The sequence below is a fragment of the Erythrolamprus reginae genome, chromosome 1 (genome assembly GCF_031021105.1).
Source record: "Erythrolamprus reginae isolate rEryReg1 chromosome 1, rEryReg1.hap1, whole genome shotgun sequence".
In the NCBI taxonomy this organism is placed as follows: Eukaryota; Metazoa; Chordata; class Lepidosauria; order Squamata; family Dipsadidae; genus Erythrolamprus; species Erythrolamprus reginae.
The window spans coordinates 393,334,312-393,360,638 of NC_091950.1; the positions used below are offsets into that span (position 1 = coordinate 393,334,312).

Consider the following 26,327-nt stretch of genomic DNA (forward strand, 5'->3'; position numbering starts at 1 on the left):
GTTTTTCTCTGTGTTTATTTTTCAAACTACAAAGTGCCTTTGTTTGTACCAGCGTGTCTGGCTGTTTTTTCCAGTTGGTGGTGAAGTCTGGGGGCACCCAGACAGAACAGCTTGTGATACTGTTCATAGCCAAAAATAGTGTATTTACTTCCGCATCTCTACTTCGCGGAAATTTGACTTTCGCGGGTGGTCTTGGAACGCATCCCCCGCGAAAATCGAGGGAACACTGTACACTGGTAGCTTATGCACCAGAGACAAATTCTTTGCATGTTTAATCACACTTGGCCAATAAAGGATTCTACTTGCAAGAAATAAAACTAGAATAGTTTTAAAACTAGAATATGAATATGGTTGATATATTCCAGTATGCATATCTTATCTTTCTATCTTCTCTGCCATCTTTCTTTTCTAATCGAGATGACAAAACCTCATTATATAGCTATAGAAGTGTAGGTACATGAGGTTAAATTGCCCTTCCCCTATCTCTGGGCTGGGGATGAAGAAAGCTTCCGTCAAACATCTCTAGGGAACCAACTACACTCTATTGGAGAAGCTGAGGATAACTATTAAAGCAAATTCAGCATATCTTAAAAGTAGCAATGCAGCAAGAGCCTGCAACCTTTCATTGCTGAAACTGCAAAACTCAGCTTACAGAAATAAAAATAAATTTGCAGTAGTTGTGGCTTCAAAGAGGAGGAAGCTGGTAAGTAAAACTACTGGTATTTGCAAGGGGCAGATTTATGCTGGGTTTTTTTTGGGGGGGGGGGAGAGGTTCAGGTTGGGTTTAGTGGCTTGGCTAAGGTGCAGGATTAGTAGTATGAAAACCTGAGACATAAAAAGCTAGTTGGGTGCCCTTGGATCTCAGTCACTTTCTCTCTCTACCCTAGGAAGAAGGCAATAAAAGAAGGAACTTCTGAAAATTTTGTCTTATGACTGTATGGCCTTCTTCTTGTCCCCAGAAGTAGTTGAGCTTGACTCAAAGGATTATACAGTGGTACCTCTACTTAAGAACTTAATTCGTTCCGTGACCAGGTTCTTAAGTAGAAACGTTCTTAAGTAGAAGCAAATTTTCCCATAGGAATCAATGTAAAAGCAAATAATGCGTGCAAACCCATTAGGAAAGAAATAAAAGCTTGGAATTTGGGTGGGAGGAGGAGGAAGAAGAGGAGGAGGAAAGTTGCTGCTGAAGGAAGAAGGTGAGGTGAGGGGAATCAAAAAATCCAAAACTTTAAGGCTTAAAAAAAAGAGGGACTCAGAGGCGGCGAGGAGGAGCACATGCCTCCAATACACCTGGTGAGAGGCTGCCTCCCATACACTGTCTGCTGCTGCTGCTATCTGCTTCCTTTTCCTTCCCATGCTGAAGGGCTCCCCTTTCCTCTAGCTCGCTCGCTTTGTAGCCGGTGCCTTTCCTTCGCTGTGGTGACTCCTCGGCTGCCCAGAGCGAAGGGAGCGTTTCTTTTCTCTGGGCGCTGGTTTGTTTGTTTGTTTGTTTGTTTGTTTATTTAATTTGTGTGCCGCCCCTCTCCGTAGACTCGGTTTATTCCCTGTCCAACCACCCAGAGAAAGGAAAATGCTTCGTTTGCTCTGGACCGCCAAAGCCTCCTTAAGCGTCACCAAAAGGCTGCTCTGGCAGTCCAGATGGCCAGGATTAAAGGGAGAATGGCAGGAAACTGGCCGGGCCTTCGTGCCGCTTTCAAATTTCTGGGGAAATTTTTCCATGCTCGGTTCTTAAGTAGAAAATGGTTCTTAAGTAGAGGCAAAAAAATCTTGAACACCTCGTTCTTATTTAGAAAAGTTCTTATGTAGAGGCGTTCTTAAGTAGAGGTACCACTGTATATATATATAATTTTCTTTTCATTATCAGCAAAAATATGTTATACATACATACATATATACACATGTGTGTGTGTTCCAGTTACCTTTGCCACCAGTTCACATCGCAACGTTTCATGCGTGCACATTGGCTCCGTTCCCACACTCGCATCCCCTTGTGCAATTTTGCTTCTGTGCATGCTCAGCAGCAGAATTCAGCCCTAAACACAGCTGATCAGCTGATCAGCTGTGTTTTGGCCGAAGAAATAAAGGTCAGTATTAACCTAGGGCCCTTTTTCAAGCAGCAGAAGAGGAGAAGCCATCCGAACAGAAACAAATTCACTAAAAATTTCAAAAAAAAATATAGTGGCATTCACAGACCAACACTGACCATCACGTCACCAGTGGGTTACTACTAGTTCAGATGATCCAGTCCAAACCGGGAGGAACCCTTTTATATAAATATATAAATATAAATAAATAGTGGGGTGGGAATTTATAAGTAAGAGCAGAGCTTTGCCACAAACCCAAACAAAACTAAACTGCGGCTTGTGGCAGGCAAGATAATTGTTATTGGTACCAAATATTTTTTTTTTTCCATTTCATGAAAAAGTCAACAAGGAAGAAATGCTATTGGTGGCAGTGCAGTTTCTCCTCCTGAATACTACCCCATTATAGGATAGCTAGGCTTCTCTTCATGTGATTTTTTTTTTAACAGGGTATCTGGGCACGATCACAATGTTATTCTGAGTGTTTCCCATGCTACTTGTATCTTTTTTCAAATCACAGTGTCCATTAAGGCAGTGAAGGCAGATTTTTCTTAGCACGACTCTTCTGTCATTGCCAAGAAGGATGTTTTTACTGGACATATTACAAAACAAACTCACCAGACACCACAATTTCCAGGGTTCCCCCCCCCCCTATTCATTATACCATTTCCCCATCCCGTTCTGATCCTTGAGATTGGTATTTTTTAACAGTTGTGTTGTTTTCTGATCATCAGAAAAAATAGGGTACTTTTTTGTTTAGGATTTATAAAAACCCCTTGCTTCAAAGGCTCCAGCACATTGATTGTTTTTTTGGAAATAACAAGAGTAATAAAACTTTATGTTTGTTTTTGAAAATAACACAAATGATAACCCTGAGGATATATTTTAAAGTTAATGATATACTGAACCAGATGTATACAGCACATTTAACAAATGTGTAAAATATACTGTCTTACTGCTGTTTAGTTTGGCAGTATCTTAATAGCTGTAAGTTATTGTTTCATTCCTATTTTATAATACGATTGTGCTATGATAGTACAATTGTTCTAGTATGTATATGCAATAAATTAAATAAATTCTGCCTTACCAATACCATAAGGCAAATTGTTAAAAATAGATTATTAAATATAATATGTGAACTGAGCTTCCGCATCCTACACTGTTTTGTAATTTACCCCAGTATTGATAGAACATATTGGGAGTACAGTATGCGTATAATGATTAAAGGATGACAAATTGATTGAAATTTCACATGAAGCTTATAATGAATTAAACTGCCAGTTTGGAAGCATCAAAGTAAAATTTAGCAAAGCAATCTGGGCATCAGTCGATGGAGAAATAAATGTGTATTAAATATGTGTATATAAAATATGTTACACATAGATTATAGTTGTTGGCTATAAAAAGCTTATCTGTCTTAGAATATGGCCCCTGGTGGGGCCGAGAGGCAAAAAGGAGCTGTGATGTCCCTTCAATATACCAGGGTGACTCGACAAAAAAATCACACTGGTACAAGCTGATACAGGAAATGAGCCTGTAGCCTAAAAGTTCAAATCCCAGTAAGAGTGTGCCTACCTGATGAAGGCAAATAAACCCGAAATAGATCTATAGAAGTCTCCCTTCCTTTTCATTATCAGCAAAAATATGTTACATATTTTAGATAACGCGAAGAAAGAGGGTATACTGGCAGTTGTGTAATAATGTGGATGAAGGAAAAGGTTGATCTAGGACTGTGATAGTGAACCTATGGCATAGATGCTACCGGTGACACCGCCGGCAGATTAGACATTGCCCTAGCTCATCTCCAGCACACGTGTGTGCCTGCCAGCCCAGCTGGGTTTTGGCTTGTGCAGAGGCTGTAAGAAGAGGCCCTTCATGGCACCGGGCCAGGTTATCTCCGGGACCGCCTTCTGCCGCACGAATCCCAGCGACCAATTAGGTCCCACAGAGTGGGCCTTCTCCGGGTCCCGTCAACTAAACAATGTCGTTTGGCGGGACTCAGGGGAAGAGCCTTCTCTGTGGCGGCCCCGGCCCTCTGGAACCAACTCCCCCCAGAGATTAGAATAGCCTCCATCCTTCTTGCCTTTCGTAAGCTTTTTAAAACCCACCTCTGTCGTCAGGCATGGGGGAACTGAGATACTCTTTCCCCCTAGGCTTCTACAATTTATGTATGGTACATTTGTATGTATGATTGATTTTAAAATAAGGGTTTTTAGCTACTTTAGTATTGGATTGTCGCATGTTGTTTTTACCACTGTTGTTAGCCGCCCCGAGTCTACGGAGAGGGGCAGCATACAAATCCAATAAAATGAAATGAATGAAGAAGGAGTTTTGCCCTCACAAGGCACCAGGGAAGCTTCTGGTGTCTGGGGAGAATCAAAAATGGGCCTACTGGGCCCACCGAAAATGGGCCGTTTTTGGCCTCCAGGGGGCAGAGGAGACCATTTTTTGCCTTCCTCAGGGCTCAAAGGAAGCCTCTGGAAGGCGAAAAACGGGCCTACTATGTCTACCCAAAGTTAGGAAATGGGGATGGGGGTCATGTGCACATACGCAGGGGGTGAGGTAAAACGGGGGGTTGTGCATGCAGGCCCAGGGGGCAGGGCATGTGGAGGGCATTGGATTATGGGTGTGGGCACGCGTGTGGGCACAATCTTGCATGCACACACACTTTTGGCACTCGAGGAAAAAAAGATTTGCCATCACTGATGTAGGAGATGCTAACAACAATAGTAATATGTTGTTACTGGACGTCAGTTGATCTCCAGCCTTGCACAATTGCCTCCAAAAGGCCTAAAACGGTGACACGAAGGAGAACAAAAAATAAATGTGTCAGCTGCATCTCTGGGTCTCGTGACACTTACCTTGCATTTCCTGGGTAACTGAAGCCTAGACAACCCCTGTCAGCTGTAAATCGTTAAGATTTCACCTTGGCCATCATCCATTAGTTTTCCTGATAGGCATTTTTGCTTTGGTTGCCATTTCATTGCCCACCCTGGGTCAGATGTTTAGGAATTTGACACAATGTGTTGTAGACTTCTTTGTTTGTAAACTTCATGGGAGTGGTGAAACCATGGGAGACCGAGGAGGAGAAAAGAGAAATCAAAGCCACCAAATGAAGTGTTGCTGAAGAAATCAGGAATGGAATTAAAGGATTAAAAAATGACTTCGCATGAGGACATTATTGTTGAAATTCAGTAATAGGAGTACAGTGGTACCGAGTTTGCGGAGAGGGGCGGCATATAAATGCAATAAATCTAATCTAATCTAATCTACTTAAGAACTTAACTCGTTCCGTAACCAGGTTCTTAAGTAGAAACGTTTTTAAGTAGAAGCAATTTTTCACATAGGAATCAATGTAAAAGCAAATAATGTGTGCAAACCCATTAGTAAAGAAATAAAAGCTCGGAATTTGGGTGGGAGGAGGAGGAGGAGGAGGAAGAAGAGGAGGACAGTCGCTGCCGAAGGAAAAAGGTGAGGTGAGGGGAATAAAAGAAATCCAAAACTTTAAGGCTTAAAAAAAATAAGAGGAACTCTGAGGAGGCAAGGAGGAGCATGCGCCTCTAATACACCCAGCGCAAGGCTGCCTCCCATACACTGTCTGCTGCTGCTGCTGCTACCTGCTTCCTCTTCCTTCCTATGCTGAAGGGCTTCCCTCTCCTCTCGCTCGCTCGCTTTGTAGCCAGCGCCTTTCCTTCGCTGAGGTGACTCCTCAGCTGCCCAGAGCGAAGGGATCGTTTCTTTTCTCTGGGCGCTGGCAGAGGTTTATTCCCTGTCCAAGTGCCCAGAGAAAGGAAAATGCTTTGTTCCCTCTGGACTGCCAAAGCCTCCTTAAGCATCACCAAAAGGCTGCTCTGGCAGCCCAGAAAAGCCTGAGATGGCCTGGATTAAAGGGGGAATGGCAGGAAACTGGCCAGGCCTTTGTGCCGCTCTCAAATTTCCTGGGAAATTTTTCCCGGCTCGGGTTCTTAAGTAGAAAATGGTTCTTAAGTAGAGGCAAAAAAATCTTGAACACCCAGTTCTTATCTAGAAAAGTTCTTAAGTAGAGGCGTTCTTAAGTAGAGGTACCACTGTATTCTATTACCCTGTTAAAGTTGTATACATGGGATTTCCCTAATTTACCCCCACAATAACCCGATGAGGTAGATTGGGTTGAAAGAGAGTCTTCCTTTGTCCCTGATGTTTCTTGACATAGCACAAAGTTAAACACAGTCACTACCAAAAAACCCCGACACGACAATACCAATTTGTGTGGCTTTAAAAAGAGTTCAGACTCAGCGTTTCTTGTGTTCTAAATGGAACAGGCCCCTAGTGAGGCTGACAGGAACACAATCTTTTCTTTAAAAAAAGAGACAACGCTCCTTTAAAACAAAGACTCCCCCCTCCCCAAACTTGCACAGGGAATGCTAAAATGCCTCCTAGCTAAGAAGAATATTGTCTTTTTTTTCTTTCTGAAAGCAGGGAGAAGAAGATCATGAGGAGAACCGGAACAAGGAGGAGAAGCCAGATCCAGGAATCATTGTGAGGAAAGTGGGGCGACCTGGTAGAAAACGGAAACAGCCAGTGGTAAGTGGACGCCATTGCACATCCAGAATTGCACGATCAGTCACCTAGGGCAGTGTTTCCCAACCTTGGCATCCTGAAGAGATCTGGACTTCAACTCCCAGAATTCCCCAGCCAGCATTCGCTGGCTGGGGAATTCTGGGAGTTGAAGTCCAGATCTCTTCAAGTTGCCAAGGTTGGGAAACACTGACCTAGGGTGTCGGGTGGGAAGTTGAGGCTTTTAAATAGGAGAACCAGATCAAGGAGAGTTGGGTCAAAATTCTCACTGCTTTCTCTCTAAACCTGGAGTTTCTAGGGTCAGCAATTTCTAAGAATAGCTTTGTGGCCTTTGTTCGAGGAGAAAAACTGCAGGAAAACAACCGGCTGCGAAACTCTGTATGGCTTTTCATACACAAAAGCCACAGATCCATATGCACTCACACAAATATATGCTGTTACAATGCTCGCTACATCGGGCTACCTTTGAAGAATGTCCGGAGACTACAGATACTGCAAAATGCAGCCACGCCAGCTGTCATAAGATATGCTCATGTCTCTCTAGCACTCCGCAAGCTGCATTGGCTGCCGATTGGTCTCCGAACGCAATTTGCCTACCTGGCATTGGACCAGATTACTTATGGGACCTCTTCTACCTCATGTATCCCAGTGGCCGATTCGGTCCCACAGAGTTGGCCTTCTCCAGGTCCTGTCAGCAAGACAATGTCATCTGGCAGGGCCTAGGAGAAGAGCCTTCTTTGTGGTGGCCCCAGCCTTCTGGAATCAACTCCCCCTAGAGATTCGCACTGCCCCCACCCTCCTGGTCTTCCGCAAGATACTAAAAACTCACCTCTGCCGACAGGCTTGGGGCCATTGAGTTTAATATCCAGCCCCGGCTGACAATTGAATGTATGATGTACAATAGGATGAAATTGGATGATTGGTTTAAGAATAAGGGTTTTAGAGTATATTTTAATGTTAGATTTCTTATATGTTTTTGTATTTACTTCTGTTGTGAACCGCCCTGAGTCTGTGGAGAAAGGCGGCATAGAAATCTAATTAAAGAAATAAAAAGAAAATAATAAAATCTCCATTCGTAACTCCATTCCATTTGTAATTCCCACTCATATTGGATAGAAATCAAGAAGAGAAGCGACTTTGAATTAAGGAGAAACTTCCTAACAGTGGGAACAATTAACTAGTGCAGGGGGAGGCAAAGTTGGCTCTTCTATGACATGCGGACTTCAACTCCCAGAATTCCTGCGCTAGCATGATTGGCTCAGGAATTCTGGAAGGTGAAGTCTACAAGTCATAGAAGAGCCAACTTTGCCTACCCCTGAACTAATGGAACAGTTTGCCTTCAGAAGTTGTGAGGGCTTCATCATTGGAGGTTTTTAAGATGAGACTGGAAGGCCACTTGTCTTAAATTGTATAAATCGATCCACAGCTCACATTAGAGAAACATCTTTCAGCTGTGGCGAGGGGGGCATTTGCCCAGGTTCGCCTGGTGCACCAGTTGCAGCCCTATTTGGACCGGGAGTCACTGCTTACAGTCACTCATGCCCTCATCACCTCAAGGCTTGACTACTGGAATGCTCTCTACATGGGGCCACCTTTGAAGAATGTTCGGAAACTTCAGATCGTGCAGAATGCGGCTGTGAGAGCAATCATGGGCTTTCCCAAAAATGCCCATGTAACACCAACACTCCGTAGTCTGCATTGGTTGCCAATCAGTTTCCAGTCACAATTCAAAGTGTCAGTCATTACCTATAAAGCCCTTCATGGCACCGGACCAGGGTATTTACGAGACCGCCTTCTGCCGCATGAATCCCAGTGACCGGTTAGGTCCCACAGAGTGGGCCTTCTCCGGGTCCCGTCAACAAAACAGTGTTGTTTGGCGGGACCCAGGGGAAATGCCTTCTCTGTGGCGGTCCCGACCCTCTGGAACCAACTCCCCCCGGAGATTAGAATTGCCCCCACCCTCCTTGCCTTTCGTAAGCTCCTTAAAACCCACCTCTGCCGTCAGGCATGGGGGAACTGAGATATTCTTTCCCCCTAGGCCTTTACAATTTATGCATGGTATGTTTGTAGGGATGTTTGTTTTACAATAAGGATTTTTTAGTTGTTTTAGTATTGGATTTATATGATGTTTTTTATTACTGTTGTTAGCCACCCCGAGTCTATGGAGAGGGGCGGCATACAATCCAATAAATAGATAGATAGACAGACAGACAGACAGACAGACAGACAGACAGACAGATAGAATTATAAAAAATTATAAAAAGTAAAAAATAATAATAAAAAAATTATAATAAATAAATAAATAAATAAAGTTGGACTAGAAAACCTCCAAAGTCCCTTCCAGCTCTATTTTGATTGATTGAATACATGCTGCTTCAGTTTCCAAACATCTCTTGGCTGGGTATTATGTGGACACACCTGTGACATCTGGCAAAGCACCCAGCTGCTCTTATTAGAAACAAAACTCCTCCAGGAAAATTGCAAATAACTATTTTGGCCAGTTCAGCTATTTCTAGTAAATGAGTTCATGTTCTTGGCTCATAAACTGATGCATCACTGACACTGGCTGAGTTTGCTGACCTAACACATTTTCTGGGTTTGGACAGTAGGTTGGATCACAAACCCGAGTTGCACATGCCCAACACTCAAACCAAAACAAAAGCAAGGTTGAAACTAACTAAGCGGTTGGCTAAAAATATTAATAGATGTGTGCATATATCCCTGCACACAAGTTTTTTAAGCTGCTCTCTGTGTAAATTGGAGATAAAAGGAGTAGAATTTCAACATATCTGAGTCTCAGATTGGGTAAAGTGATCAAATTTGCCAAGATGTTGAAACTTCTGTAGATGCTTTTTGGAATATTCTTTTTAATATGTTTGTGAGTGACATAGGGGAAGGTTTGGTAGGGAAGGTTTGCCTATTTGCCGATGACTCTAAAGTGTGCAATAGGGTTGATATTCCTGGAGGCATCTGTAATATGGTAAATGATTTAGCTTTACTAGATAAATGGTCAAAGCAATGGAAACTGCAGTTTAATGTTTCCAAATGTAAAATAATGCACTTGGGGAAAAGGAATCCTCAATCGGAGTATTGTATTGGCAGTTCTGTGTTAGCAAAAACTTCAGAAGAGAAGGATTTAGCACGGTATCAATGAGGGATGCTATTTCTGTTGAAACTTGGAATAGAACCTCATCTACTGATTGATGTGTTTACCAAAACATGCTTAACTAGGATAGTTGCCTAGGACTGCCTGGAGGTCAAACAGGCTGGATGCGTCACGCACTGGCCAAACCCACACCCGGTTTAGCGAAAGAGAAAAAAGTTGTGATACACTACGTGACATGTTGAGTTTAACATCCCTGGATTTATAAAGTTGTTATAATTCTGATGAAGGAAGAGGGAGATATAGAAAGAAAGCAAGAGAGAGAGAGAAAGAGAGAGAGAGAGAGAAAGAGAGAAAGAAAGAGGGAGAGAGAAAGGAAGAGAGAGAGAAAGAAAGAGGGAGAGATAGAAAGGGAGAGAGAAAGGAAGAGGGGGAGATAGAAAGAGCGAGTGAGAGAGAAAGAAAGCAAGAGAGAGAGGGAAAGAAGAGAGACAGAGAGAAAGAGAGAGAAAGAAATAGAGAGATAAAGAAAGAGGGAGAGATAGAGAAGGAGAGAGAAAGGAAGAAAGAGAAAGAAAGAGGGAGAGAGAGAAGGAGAGAGAAAGGAAGAGGGGGGATAGAAATAGTGAGTGAGTGTGAGAGAAAAAAGCAAGAGAGAGGGACAGAGAGAAAGAAAGAAAGAGAGAGAAAGAGAGAAAGAAAAAGAGAGAGATAGAGGGGGAGATAGAAAGGAAGAGGGGGAGATAGATAGAAAGAGTGAGAGAGAGAGAAAGCAAGAGAGAGAGGGACAGAGAAAGAGAGAGAGAGAGAAAGAGAGAGAGAGAAAGAAAGAGAGGGACAGAGAGAAAGAAAAAGGGACATAGAAAGAAAGAGAGAAAGAAAGAAGAGAGAGAGAGAGAAAGAGAAAGAAAGAGAGAGAGAAAGAAAGAGAAAGGAAGAAAGAAAGAAAAGGAGAGGAAGAAAGAGTGAGAGAGAAAGAGAAAACTCAGCAAGGAGTTGGGGACTTGCTTCACTTCGCCTCCTCCCCAGGGCGGCGCTAACAAAACAGCAGATTTTTTTAATAGTCCGGCCCTCCAACAATCTGAGGGACAGTGAACTGTCCCTGTGAAAAATGTTTGGGGACCCCTGTTGTACATGTTCTGTATGCACATGTTATAGGAAAGTATTTAGGATGCTTTTCATACTCATTGTTTACTCTTTGTGCAAAGCCAGAAAATGGCAACTTGTAACCAGCCTAAGGACGTTGTGTGAACACACCAACCATTCCTCCCTTCTCCAGAGTGTTCACCTCATATGAACCTAATTTAGCTGTCCGTGCCCAGTCAAACCGATTTTACTTCTTCATACATTACATTTTTAATGGGATTGATTTTTGCTGCTGCTTGTAAGGTTTATGTTGGAACCACTGTGGCTTTATGCCCTCTTTCTGCTATTTATAACTTTATTATGTCCATTGATTTATTGAACTCCAGGGGCGTAAATGCAGCCCTTGATGAGGCGTGCTCCCGCTTTCCCATATATTGCTTGTGACCTGATCCATGCAGTGATCGATTATTGCCTCCTCAATTGAACTCGATCTGTATAGTCTGGAGGACAGAAGGAAAAGGGGGGACATGATCGAAACATTTAAATATGTTAAAGGGTTAAATAAGGTCCAGGAGGGAAGTGTTTTTAATAGGAAAGTGAACACAAGAACAAGGGGACACAATCTGAAGTTAGTTGGGGGAAAGATCAAAATAATAAATAATAATAATTTATTAGATTTGTATGCCGCCCCTCTCCGAAGACTCGGGGCGGCTCACAACAAACGATAAAACAATATATATAGGCACAAATCTAATATTAAGAAAAAACTAGAAACCCTATCATAATTAAAAAACCAAACAGCACATACATACCAAACATAAATTATAATAAGCCTGGGGGAAAGATGTCTCAAATCCCCCATGCCTGGCGGTATAAGTGGGTCTTAAGTAGTTTACGGAAGACAAGGCGGGTGGGAGCAGTTCTAATCTCCGGGGGGAGTTGATTCCAGAGGGCCGGGGCCGCCACAGAGAAGGCTCTTCCCCTGGGGTCCGCCAGACCACATTGTTTAGTCGACGGGACCCGGAGAAGGCCAACTCTGTGGGACCTTATCGGCCGCTGGGATTCGTGCGGTAACAGGCGGTTCCGGAGGTATTCTGGTCCAATGCCATGTAGGGCTTTAAAGGTCATGACCAACACTTTGAATTGTGACCGGAAACTGATCGGCAGCCAATGCAGGCCACGGAGTGTTGTAGATACGTGGGCGAATCTGGGAAGCCCCACGATGGCTCTCGCGGCTGCGTTCTGCACGATCTGAAGTTTCCGAACACTTTTCAAAGGTAGCCCCATGTAGAGAGTGTTGCAGTAATCGAACCAAAAGCAACATGAGAAAATATTATTTTACTGAAAGAGTAGTAGATCCTTGGAACAAACTTCCAGCAGACGTGGTAGATAAATCCACAGTAACGGAATTCAAACATGCCTGGGATAAACATATATCCATCCTAAGATAAAATACAGAAAATAGTATAAGGGCAGACTAGATGGACCATGAGGTCTTTTTCTGCCGTCAGACTTCTATGTTTCTATGTTTCTATTAGACCATAAACTAACCAAGCAAGCTAGGTTTTCCACTATGCCAAACTACAATTCCTCCAGGTAAAGGTAGTTAAGCTTTTCAAGTGTGCAAATTCAGCTATTTAGATCTTTAACTGACCCTAAAAACATAAGAATAGCCATGTTGAATCGGGCCAAAGCCCATCGAGTCCAGCATTCTGTGTCACACAGTGGCCCACCAATTGTCCATGGGGATCTTGAGCAGAAAGAGAAGGCAAAACCATCCCTTTCCCTCGACCCCCAACAAATGGTACCCAAGGGGCTCCTGCCTGCCTCAACCAACGTAGACATCCATCGATACACTTGGCATCCATGACCCTGAAGAGTATAATGCTATCCCTGGGGTGTGGGTGGGGGGATGCTTGTGATTCAGGAGTGACTCTTCCCCCTGCTCCTTCTTCATCCTCCCATGAACCTCAACTGGAGGAGAAGCAAGCATTCCTGGCTTCTCAAGCAAGCAAACTTTATTTATTTATTTATTTTATCAGATTTGTATGCCGCCCCTCTCTATAGACTCGGGGTGGCTAACAACAATAATAATACAATGTAAACAAATCTAATATTTAAGTTAATTTAAAAACCCCAATTTAAGAAACCAATCATACATACAGACATACCATACATAAATTTTATAAGCCTAGGGGGAAGGGAAAGTCTCAATTCCCCCATGCCTGATGACAGAGGTGGGTTTTAAGGAGCATACGAAAGGAAAGGAGAGTGGGGGCAACTCTGATATCTGGGGGGAGTTGGTTCCAAAGGGTCGGGGCCGCCACAGAGAAGGCTCTTCCCCTGGGTCCCGCCAAACAACATTGTTTAGTTGACGGGACCCGGAGAAGGCCAACTCTGTGAGACCTAACTGGTCGCTGGGATTCGTGCGGCAGAAGGCGGTCCTGGAGATATTCTGGTCCGATGCCATGAAGGGCTTTGTAGGTCATAACCAACACTTTGAATTGTGACCGGAAACTGATCGGCAACCTTAAACTTCATGGGGATAAAGAACATGCTGGTATAGAAACATAGAAGACTGACGGCAGAAAAAGACCTCATGGTCCATCTAGTCTGCCCTTATACTATTTCCTTTATTTTATCTTACAATGGATATATGTTTATCCCAGGCATGTTTAAATTCAGTTACTGTGGATTTACCAACCACGTCTGCTGGAAGTTTGTTCCAAGGATCTACTACTCTTTCAGTAAAATAATATTTCCTCATGTTGCTTTTGATCTTCCCCCCAACTAACTTCAGATTGTGTCCCCTTGTTCTTGTGTTCACTTTCCTATTAAAAACACTTCCCTCCTGGACCTTATTTAACCCTTTGACATATTTAAATGTTTCGATCATGTCCCCCCTTTTCCTTCTGTCCTCCAGACTCTATAGATTGAGTTCATGAAGTCTTTCCTGATACGTTTTATGCTTAAGACCTTCCACCATCCTTGTAGCCCGTCTTTGGACCTGTTCAATTTGGTCACTATCTTTTTGTAGGTGAGGTCTCCAGAACTGGACACAGTATTATTCCAAATGTGGTCTCACCAGCGCTCTATATAAGGGGATCACAAGTATGATACAGGGAAATCCAGAAAGGAGTCAGGCCGTCTGGTTGATGTTTTCCTTTTGTCTAACGTCCCAGAGAATTCCACCCCGACTTCGGAACCGAAGTTGGCAGAATCTCAATTAAGCTTTCTAGTATTTTTATCCCGTGCATGAGATTTCCTTCCCACCTCTGGTTTGAGAACCTCCCGATCCAGCTGGGACTTGTGCAGATTTGTTTCCCAGGAGGCTGCTTTGCCAATTGGGCCGTGGGAATGGCTCGTCCTTTTAACCATGGGCTCCTTGACTTTTTGCTCTAGTTCTCTGCCTTGCACAGCTGCAACCTGATCTCTGGCACTGCTGCCAGGGCCAGGGAAGGAAGTTGGCCACCGGCCACAGGCTGGGCCACTCCGAGAAGAGCTGCTGCTGCTGCTGTTATGTTGCTGGCAGCTCCCCAAAATAGGATCAGCCTGGGTGGGGAGATTGCTACGGACATGGCAGGGAGGAGGGAAGCAAGGTTGCTGCAAGGCTTGGAAAGAAAGGACGAGGAGGAGAGCTGGATGGCAGCCAGACTGCTGTCTCTCTGTTGCCAGAGGCAGAGACTGGAATGAATGCATCTGCTTGGTTGGAACCCAAACTGTACTTAAAGGGCCAGCATGAAAATGCTTTGGGAGGCAACATGTGTGGCTAGTGAGGCATCCAGAGAGGCCTGCCCTATTTCACATTCTTACACAGAACCTTACAATATAAAGGGTAAGTGAAGGGAAGTCTTGTGATTGACAAAGAACACAGCAACATAGAAACATAGAAGATTGACAGCAGAAAAAGACCTCATGATCCATCTAGTCTGCCCTGATACTATTGTTTGTATTTTATCTTAGTATGGATATATGTTTATCCCAGGCATGTTTAAATTCAGTTACTGTGGATGTACCAACCACGTCTGCTGGAAGTTTGTTCCAAGGATCTACTACTCTTTCAGTAAAATAATATTTTCTCATGTTGCTTTTGATCTTTCCCCCAACTAGCTTCAGATTGTGTCCCCTTGTTCTTGTGTTCGCTTTCCTATTAGAAACACTTCCCTCCTGAACCTTATTTAACCATTTGACATGTTTAAATGTTTCAATTGTGTCCCCCTTTTTCCTTCTGTCCTCCAGACTATACAGATTGAGTTCCTTAAGTCTTTCCTGATACGTTTTATGCTTAAGACCCACTTTAGACACAAAGCTGGTGGGGCAATCTTGGACCGGTCACAATGTCTCAACCCTAAGAAGGTGGAAATGGTAAATCACTGCTGAAAAATCTTGCTAAGAAACTGCGGAGACTTATCCAGGGAGTCAGCAGGAGTCAAAATTGATTCAAAAGGACCTAAAACAACAACAACTCCCACAATAGAGTCTATAGCATGGCAGCAATATGTGTGCTTATCACTATAGCACGGGGGGGGGTGTGTGTACCTGTGCTTTGGGAATGATGCTGATGACTGTAACTTGTTGCTTGTATCCTTGCGATTTCACTGATGCTCCCTTCGCTGGGAAACCCCACCTCCGGACTTCTATTGCCAGCGAAGCGCTCATTTTTGCAATGCTGGAATTCCCGTGCTGGGATTCTCCTGCAGCATCGCAAAAACACAGAAGTCCGGAGGTGGGGCTTCCCATGGAGGGGAGCCTCAGGGGAATCCCAGCAGTGCAAAAACAGGCGCTTCGGCTGGCAAAAGGGGTGAATTTTGGGCTTGCACGCATTAATCGCTTTTCCATTGACTCCTATGGGAAACATACTTTCATCTTACAAACTTTTCACCTTAAGAACCTTGTCCCGGAACCAATTAAGTTTGTAAGACAAGGTATCACTGTATTTTCTTTTATGTACACTGGGAGCATGTGCACCAAAGACAAATTCCTTGTGTGTCCATTCACACTTGGCCAATAAAAAATTCTATTCTATTCTATTCTATTCTATTCTTATAAAATAGGAAAATAATTCAATGAAAAGGTTAAGAAAATCACATGTGTTGCTAGAAACCTAACACTATATGAAAGCGAGATTTCCATTTGCCAAATAAATGTTGAGATGTGTGGGGAGATTTCAGCTGCCAGACATTTAGAAGGATGGATGGAAAATATTCACGCCGGGGATGAGTGCCAGCACTCTCATTGTCTCTAACTAGAACTTGAGGAATCTGGAAGTGTAATACTATGATTTGCAGATAAATCATTTACCGGCAGATAAATCCTGCCAGTAGGTGATGTGTTAAAGAGGGAGGGTAAATTCCAAGGAATCACCTAATTGTCTTTATTTATTCAATTCACATGTGCTATCAAAGCAGTTTCCTTTGAAGATGCAATAGGAGGGACAGAGTCCATAATGGAGCAATGAATTTCATACCAGTATAATTTTCTGCAAGAATGGCTGGAGAGCACTTCTAATTTAACAATGGGGCAAAGTTCTAACCTTGGCTCAGCTTTCTCTGTCCCGAAGATATAGGGACATCAGCTGTCTCTGTAGGCTGGCAGGCACGGAGTACTTGAAAAATTGGCAGTAGAACTAATTCTAGTAACTGTTGAAGATCTTTTGAGCTTGAGGATAAAGCACTTCTCTGCAGCTTCAACTTGAACATTGGAAATGGCCCTTTCATTGGCTTTTCTTGCTGCCCTTATGTTGGATAACTTTCTGCTGTGTTTCTCCAAATTTTAGACAGCTTCTTGGCCTATCAAGCCTCAGTCTCTTGATCTTCTGTATCCTACCCAAGCAAAAAATGGAGACAGTAGCAACCAATGTAACATAGACCATGGCTAGGCTACAGCTTGTAGACATTCATGTGGCCTATCCATTTCTATCCTAGGCAGAGCGAGATTATTGCATGCAAACTTTGATGTCTCTATGGTATCAAGGGGAAAATGACAGTTAAACCAGTTATGGTTATTGCATTTATATGGCCTTGAACTACCCATCTTTCAGCTGTGCAAGAATGTGGGCTGGTAAATTTATATGGATAGTTCCTTGAGTTCCATTTTAATAGATTTTCCAGTATTGTGCCTTTTTCCATTTGGAAATGGGGATGACATGGTTCTAAAAATTGTTAAAAGATGGCAGGACTTTTTTCCTACTATTATTAGCAAGTGTTGTACCTGTGCTTCATTATTTAAATAATGTACAGTAGTCCTCAACTTACAACCTTTGGTTTAGTGATTGTGCAAAGTTACAACGGCCCTGGAAAATGTGACTTTTAACCGTTATGTCCGTTACAGCAGTGTTTCCCAACCTTGGCAACTTGAAGATATTTGGACTTCAACTCCCAGAATTCCCCAGCCAGGGAATGTTGGCTGGGGAATTCTGGGAGTTGAAGTCCAAATATCTTCAAGTTGCCAAGGTTGGGAAACACTGCGTTACATCATCCCCATGATCATGTGATCAAGTTTCAGAATGCTTGGCAACTGGTTCATATTTATGACCGTTGCTTTGTCCCAGGGTCATGTGATCCAGGGTCATGTGACAAGCAAAGCAAACTGGGAAGCCAGATTCATTTAACAACGGGGTTACGAATTTATCAGCTGCAATGTTTCACGTAACAATTGTGGCAAGAAAAGTTGTAAAATTCTCCTAACAAATGTCTCCCTTAACAACAGACAATAGTAATTGTGTAAAGATGGAAAGCAGAGAAGATCCCTATAGAGGAAGAAATAATGAAGAAAATATTGGACTGTGCAGAAATGAATAGATTGACCTTGATACTTAAAGAAAGAGAGGAATCGGAATATTTCCAGATATAACCTCCCCTGTTGACTTTGATTGTTGGAAGCTCCCTGGGAAGGTTTTACATGACATTCCCAGGACTTCAGGATGCTGCAGCCATTGTAAATTATTAAATACCGGTACATGACAGTTGCCAAACACCCAAAGTTTGATTATGTGACTCTGTGGATGCTACAATGGTCATAGGTGTGAGAACTGGTCCTGAGTCATTTGTCTCAGTACCATTGTAACTTTGAATGGTTATGAAATGAACGGTTGTAAGTGGAGGACTACTTGTAGTCCTTTGAATTCACAATTATTGACTGATGGGTTTCTCCCAGTCACCTCATTTGCAAACCAGAAGTGTTATATCTCGTTTTTAAAGTTTTAACTATTGGCTCATAGGAAAGCAGATTTAGAGATGAATTTCAGCTTGCCTGCATTTATTGAGTCACCGTGAATCAATCTGTGCCTTCTGAAATTTATTTTAGTCCTTCCTCTATTCATCACCTACAGAATTGCACACATGAGGGTGATTTTTTTTCCTCTCGGTCAACCTATGTTTCATTTCTCTTCCCTGTTTGAAAGTACCTCTTTGATCACTGTTAAAAGTGACTCCCCCCGCACAGCCACCTTTATTTTTCCATAAACTCTCAAGTATTTATTTATTTATTTATTTTATTTTATTTTATTTTATTTTATTTTATTTTATTTTATTTTATTTTATTTTATTTTATTTTATTTTATTTTATTTTATTTTATTTTATTTTATTTTATTTTATTTTATTTTGTCCAATACACAATGAGGGTTTTAGTGGGTATACAGTATATCTATATACACATAGTAAAATACAGTACATGATGAAGGTTATAGAGGAGATACTCATAGTAAAATATATCTAAGAACAATTTCATTTCACACCTTGTGCCTTAACTTCACAAAACATGCCAAATCTGGATTTACAAAGCAAGTTGCTCTGTTCATTTAAGCCGCTATGCCTAAACAAAACTATTGCGGTCGCAACGTTCAGATCCCTATAACACCCTGAAACACAACTTAGCAGATTTTAATTTATTACCCGAGTTGAAATTCTTGGCACTTTTGTGATTTATGGTTCATTGTTTATAAAAATGAGAGGAACAATAGCAGGATTTCTGGAATTTAAGGCCATCCACGATTAAAGTTTCAGCTTTGGTTTGGATATTATCTGTGCTGCAGTTTTGAAGTCCCTCCGGGGGGGCCTGCCTGTTGTGGGCGTTGCGTGTTTGTTTCAGTTTCTGAGGAAGTGTGTCTTCGATAAGGAGGGGGCTGGCTCCTCCGCTGAGCAGGACAGGAAACTTGTCCTGCCGGGAGCTGGTGTGAGCAGGTGGGGTGCAGAACTTTTTCCTTCTAGCCGGAGGGAGGAACCCCAAGAGCTGCTGCCGGGTAAGACACATTGACAAGTCTTCTTGAGCTTGTGGAGCTTTCATTCTCAGATTCAATCAGGTGCACTAGCAAGATTTTAAAAGATCACAAGGAAACAATTATCTCTCACGCACTCATTGGGTCCCTAGAGCAAAGCATAAGGTTTTATTAACATGTAGCTTCGCCTTTCGTTCGGGAGCTCCCCTCTCTCCTCTTATTTTTCCTATAACAAGACTACGAGGGAGGTTGAATGGAAAGAATGAGTGGCCCAAAGTCACTCAGTGACAATGGCTGAAGGGAGCCTAGAATTTGGGACTGCCAGCTGTTTCCCCCATGACCTGAGTCTACATTGATTCTATTGGACCTTGCATAGTTGCACTGTTTGGAGTAGGATACAGTCAGGGCACAGCTTAAGGTCACAAGCAGTTCTTGTGCAGCTGAGTAGAACAGGGTTGGTGAAAAAAATAATACAGTATTCCCTCGATTTTCGCGGGGGATGCGTTCCGAGACCGCCAGCGAAAGTCGAATTTCCACGAAGTAAAGATGCGGAAGTAAATATACTATTTTTGGCTATGAACAGTATCCCAAGCCTTCCCTCAACACTTTAAACCCCTAAATTACAATTTCCCATTCCCTTAGCAACCATTTAGATTATTACTCACCATGTATATTTATTAAAGTGTATTAAAAATGTTTTTTAAAGGCAGACGAAAGTTTGGCAATGACATATGACGGGTGGGAAAAACCGTGGTATAGGGGGGGAAAACTGTGAAGTATTTTTTAATTAATATTTTTGAAAAACCGTGGTATAGACGTTCCGTGAAGTTTGAACCCACGAAAATCAAGGGAACACTGTACTTATTAAATAGTAAAAGGGACACCTGTCACCATAGAAACATAGAAACTGTTGTGGTTGGCTCTGGCCCAGCTCCTGCCCCAAGGAATGGGGAGGTGGACGCAGGGGAAACTTCAACATGTCATAGGCCTGTTTTATTGCCGACAGAGTCAGGTAGTGCAGTTTCCTCGGACGAAGAAGAAGGTGGGGTGTGATTCGGAAGAGGGGGGCTTGGCACACAGCCCAGGAAGGCAATCTCCATTATCTTCAGTCAATTCAGATGAGGAAGTGTTAGATCCACGCATGCGCAGAGTTATGCATAGAAGAGACCAATTACAGGAGATAAGAGAGGCCACCTGTGTTTGGGTGGGGCTCCAGTAATTAGAGCTGCTGATACAAGTAGCAGCGTGCTGGCTTGGCCGTTGTGGAAGATTATCTGATCGCAGTTCTTCAGGACCATGCTTTGCTGTTTCCGAACTTTGTTTGTTGATTTTTCAAGACTTTGAAACCAATGCAGAGCAAAGTGTGTGTGTTTCACTTCGTGGAAGAAGGAAGGCTGTGACGTTTCTTCACAGCTGCTAGCTAAGTACTTAAGGACTGTTTAAGATGCTTGTACGGCTTACTTACAAGGTTATTTTGGGAAGAGTGCTCTTTGCAATACAAAAAAGGGTGCTTTGTTTCTTTTGAATTTTGTGATAAAGAACATTGTGTTTGAACTTTCAAGTGTGTGTGTGTCTGAAATTTGTACCCTTGAATTTTCGGGAGACTCATACCCGGCAGAACAGAAACATAGAAGATGGATGGCAGATGTCCATCTAGTCTGACCTTATACTATTTCCTGTATTTTATCTTAGGATGGATCTATGTTTATCCCAGGCATGTTTAAATTCAGTTACTGTGTATTTACCAACCACGTCTGCTGGAAGTTTGTTCCAAGCATCTAAGTTGCTTGTGAATCATGGAATCAGCCAAGTTTGGAGCAGTTGATATTAAGTTTGAACCTGTTGCGTGCTCTTGTGTTATTGCGGTTGAAGCTGAAGTAGTCGTTGACAGGCAGGATGTTGCAGCATATGATCTTGTGGGCAATACTTAGATCATCAGTCGTAGTTCTAGGCTTTCTAGACCCAGGATTGTAAGTCTAGTTTCGTAGGGTATTCTGTTTCGAGTGGTGCAGTGAAGGGCTCTTCTGGTGAAGCATCATTGGACATTTTCGAGGGTGTTTATGTCCGAGATGTGATATGGGTTCCAGACAGATGAGCTGTATTTGAGGATGGATCTGGCGAAAGTTTTGTAAGCTCTTTGTGATCACTCATTCTCCCAAAGCCACCATACTTGAGGCAAGGCCTACATTTCTCTCTAGAAGAATATGCTTTCTTTAGGCCTTAGTTTTACTTCTGTTTATCTTATTAGAGTGATAGAGAGAGCAGGGGAAATTCCCTTGCAAGGTCTCTGTAGGTTGTGGTGAGTGGTGTTATATAGTTGCCATTAATAGGTGCATGTTGGGAATTCACCATCTCAGTCTCTACTACCTTGTGCACATTAATATGCTTAAACATCTGTGGTGCAATTATGGCTTCTTCATATTCAGACTTTGTGTTACTTCTCCCTCCTTACAAAGATAAGTCCGCGAGGAGAAGGGTGGCAAATGAATGAATGAATGAATGAACGAACGAACAAACAAACAAACAAACAAACAAATAAATTCAACATAGCCTTTAGGTCGAAATCTATCTATCTATCTATCTATCTATCTATCTATCTATCTATCTATCTATCTATCTATCTATCTTATCTATATATCTATCTATCTATCTATCTATCTTTCTTTCTATCTATCTATCTATCTATCTATCTATCTATCTATCCATCCATCCATCCATCCATCCATCCATCCATCCATCCATCCATCCATCCATCTATTGGATTTGTATGCCGCCCCTCTCTGAGGACTCGGGGCAGTTCACAACATATATAAAAACATAGTAGTACATCTAATCCAATTAATATAATTAAGAAACCCTAAAACACCTCATAAAGGTGATTGAAGCTCAGTGTGGCCTGATTACTTGGGATGCCTTGGATCAGGCCTATCAAACTGGCAGCCCAAGGGCTGGATGCCTCACACCCAGACCACGCCAGCCCTGGCTCCACAGAGGCAAAAAATGTTACGATAAGTCATAATACGTCACGTAGATGCGATCAAATTTGACACCCTGATGAAATAGACATGATTTTTGAAAATATTAGCTCAGCCATCTGTGTTGGACCTAGTTTTCTCCCGATTAGCTAAGGTTTCCTTGAAGATGTCATGTTGTCAGATTTTGACAGTAGTGAATTCATTCTTGAGAGCGGGGTAGTAGTCCCATCACCGGTTTAGAGGCATTTGGTTATACCCTGCTCAAAAAGCCACTGCTCAAGGCAATGATTTTGGGTAACTCTCATTATACAAGTGGTGGTTGTACAGCAGCTTCAGAAAATCCCATAGGACAGTGATGGCGAACCTTTTTTCCCTTGAGTGCCAAAAGAGTATGTGTGCATGCTATCATGCATGCACAAGTGCCCACACCCATAATTCAATGCTTGGTGAGGACAAAAACAGCTTCCCCCATCCCTTGGAGGCCCTCTGGAGGCCAGAAACGGTCAGTTTCCCAACTTCTGGGGGCCCCAGTAGGCTCGTGTTTTGCTCTCCCCAGGCTCCAAAGGCTTCCCTGCAGTTGGGGAAGGATAAAAACACCCTCCCCCATCCCCCTGGAGGCTCTCTGGAAGCCAAAAACGCCCTCCCAGAGCCTCTGTGAGAGTCAAAAACCAGCTGGCAGCACACACATGCATGTTGGAGCGGAGCTAGGGAAAGACGACTCGCGTACCAACAGATATGGCTCCATGTGCTTCCTGTGGCACCTGTAGCATTACTGCCACAGGAAGTAGATTATTTGGTTCCTTTTCAGTCCAGTTTCAGACCTAAACATGAGACTAGAAGAGCATTAACTATATTTGTGGATGGTGGAAGAGGCTGGAAGTTGTGTATGTAGCCTGATTCTTGATCTGTCAGTGTTTACTGATATCATCAATCATCAATCAATTGGCCTGGTTCCAGGGATTAGGAGGCACACTTTTACACTTGTTCTTCTCCTTTCTCTAGGGCTGGTTCTAGTCAGTTTTGTGGTGTGGTGTGATAAGACAGTCTTTCAGGGCTTGGTATTCGTTCATTCATTCATTCATTCATTCATTCATTAGATTTCTATGCTGCCCTTCTAAATCAGGGTGGCTCACAGGAATTCTCCCCATTCCTGTGTATCATCTACAGTGAGCCACTGGATCAAGTCATCTGATGTCCTGGGTGAAATATCTTCAGTATGTTGACAGTACCCAGTTTTGCATCATTGTCCCAGGTTAAGTAAGCATTAGAGGTTCTTTCATTTGGCTTGGGGTGTCTGGATGGGAAAGAACAAGCTTCAGTTCAACCCTAGCAAGCCTCTGGGTTTTAGGGTTCCCCTGGATCCAGGGCCTTTTCATCTTTAGTTCTGGAAATGGTGGTCACCACTGTATAACTTGAGAGTCCTGCTGAGCTCATAATTCCTATTCTAAAAGCAACTGGCAAATGTGGCCAAGAGGAATTTTTTACAATTTTGTTTTGTGCACTTCTTGCACCCTTCTGTGGACCAGAAAGAAGTGCTTGGGGTCACTTACGCTCCACCTCCCAAGTAGATTACCGCAACACACTTTACATGGAACTACCCTTGAAGACCATCCAGACGCTGTAGCTGTCCAGAATGCAGCAACACAGGGGAGATTACAGGCACAGTTTGATGCATCCATGTTATACTTCTGCTCTGTAAAGCAAGCACTGTCTTTTAATGTGCTTCCAGGTGGAATTCAAGGTGCTGGTTGTCACCTACAAAGCCCTTCATGTCATGGGAATTGAGTTATTTGTAGGACCGCCTGTTGTTAATTGTTTCTATCCATCCTACTAGATCTGACAAGAAGGGCACATTCCAGGTCCCTTCAATTAAAGGCTATTAACTTTTTGGACTTCAGAAGAATGCTTTTTCCCTTGCACTGACTGCCCCCTGGGACACCATAGCCCCTGAGATTAGATTGTCCCCAGACCCCAACCCGACTGGCCTTTTGTAAAGCTTTGAAGACCTAAATATACATCAGGACCTCGGGGTCCAGGGGATAGAAAGATAATTTAGAGGTATTTGTTGATCGTTTGTTTGGATTTATCCTTGGTGACCATTGTAGTTTTTAAACTCTTTGTTAATGTTGCTTTTATGGCTGTTATTCACCCATTATCAAGATGGATTACTGTATACATTGATCAGATAGCTAGCTAGCTAGATGATAGGTAGGTAGGTAGGTAGGTAGGTAGATAGATAATTAGATAGATAGATAGATAGATAGATAGATAGATAGATAGATAGATAGATAGATAATTAGATAGATAGATAGATAGATAATTAGATAGATAGATAGATAGATAAATAGATAGATAGATACAGTAGATAGATACACAGATAGATACACAGATAGATAGATAGATAGATAGATAGATAGATAGATAGATAGATAGATAGATAGATAGATAGATAGATAGATAGATACAGTAGATAGATACACAGATAGATACACAGATAGATAGATAGATAGATAGATAGATAGATAGATAGATAGATACATAGATACATAGATACATAGATACATAGATACATAGGTAGATAGAATGTAAAAGTTGGAGATTATTATGGTATCTCTGAAGGCACAGATAACAGCTTGTGAACATGTTTGAAAATCCTCATTCTCATATTAGAAAAAATTGTAACAGCCATGCCAAAATGTTTATCTATTGATCTGCCTGTGTTTTGCCTGCAGAATATCTGCAGATGGGTAGATATTACTAAATGAGTTCACTGGTTAACAATTGTTAAGAGTTTATCACCCTTTATGTTGCTAGAAGATGGGCCAAATAATTGTTAGCCAAGGAACCTCTTTCAGTGCTTGCTATGGGGCATGTGTTGTGTTGGAGAGGACATCTTGCATATCCTAGATATCTCCTTCCCATTACACTAAATTTATGATAACGTATTGGGGTTGAACAACAGGGAAAGGAAATGAGGGCAGCAATGAAGTTATTCAAAGATACTGGAAGCCTGCCCAAAAGACAAAGAAAAGTATCTTCTTAACAAAGTCCATAGAATTGTAGAATTTGGGACTTTCCCCACTAACCATAGCATGAGCAAGTCTCAGTAACTTGTTTTTCCTAGTGTGTGCTCACAAGGTTGCATTCTTTTCATCTTTAATCCGTACCTGAGGCAGCTTAAAATTATTTCTTCTGATTTTAAGGTAGTTAGAAACATAGAAGACTGACGGCAGAAAAAGACCTCATGATCCACCTAGTCTGCCCTTATACTATTTTTTGTATTTTATCTTAGGATGGATCTACAATATGTTTATCCCAGGCATGTTTGAATTCAGTTACTGTGGATTTATCAACCACGTCTGCTGGATGTTTGTTCCAAAGTTTTTTTCTTTAAGCAGGCATCAAGCTATGGCAGTTTTGGCTTGGTTGTTATCTAAGATATTTTACTAGCCATTTAATCAGTATCACAGAGAATTAACACCTAGGGTTGAGTTCAGCTTGGTTTGCTCATTTCAGTCTGTTTTCTGCCTCTGGCACCTATGCACTGTTCTCTAGGACTTTTCTGCATTGGGAAATGGGAGAAGCCAATTATTTCAACTCTTGTTTCCCCTGTGTATCCATTAGATCAGTGTTTCCCAACCTTGGCAACTTGAAGATATTTGGACTTCAACTCCCAGAATTCCCCAGCCACCTAATACTGGCTGGGGAATTCTGGGAGTTGAAGTCCAATTATCTTCAAGTTGCCAAGGTTGGGAAACACTGCATTAGATTGCTGAGCTGATCCCCAGCATGAAGGTTTAGATCACACTTAGATTAGTGTTATCATAAGATGGCTCTGAGAAAGAGCTCTTAGAAAGGAGTGAATTACACATTGAGCCTAACTCCAATCTCCATAGGAATCCAAATGAAAGCATTCCTAAAAAATGATGTCTCAATCTTTCCAATCAGTGGATGCTTCCCTATGGATGCTTTCCAATCAATGGATGCTCTGTATGGAACTGTTTCCACCATTGAATTGCTTTTATAATTAGGAAGTTTTCTGTACTAGACAACAACAATCTGCCTTCTTCTTGTAATTGAAGATAATTATTCCATGCTCTGCACTCTGTGCTAATATCCTTTATGATGCTCTTTAAAGCACTTAGATGTGGTCATTTTCCACAGCAGATCTATCCTCAGTAATTATTTCATAAGACTAAGTTTTGCTTTTAGGAGTTTATAAAACATTCTGTGCAAAACCCGTTCCATTCATTAAACATCTGGTTTTGGAAGGACCATGCCCAAATGAAAATGCTCATGTTTTCAGTGC

The 26,327-nt window shown here is 42.3% G+C and overlaps 1 protein-coding gene across 6 annotated transcripts in view; it reads left to right on the top strand.

Moving 5' to 3' along the window:
- Positions 1-26,327, top strand: part of DNMT3A (DNA methyltransferase 3 alpha) — a 194,185-nt gene that overhangs the window by 47,968 nt on the left and 119,890 nt on the right. For 5 of the 6 annotated variants that reach the window (XR_011557567.1, XM_070734944.1, XM_070734947.1 and 2 more), the window contains exon 3: positions 6,537-6,644. Coding sequence is in view for 5 of the 6 variants with exons in the window: in XM_070734944.1 (XP_070591045.1) it covers positions 6,537-6,644 (108 nt within the window). In the remaining variant the exon portion in view is untranslated. The remainder of the gene's footprint in view (positions 1-6,536; positions 6,645-26,327) is intronic. The other variant, XM_070734946.1, reaches the window with a different exon arrangement.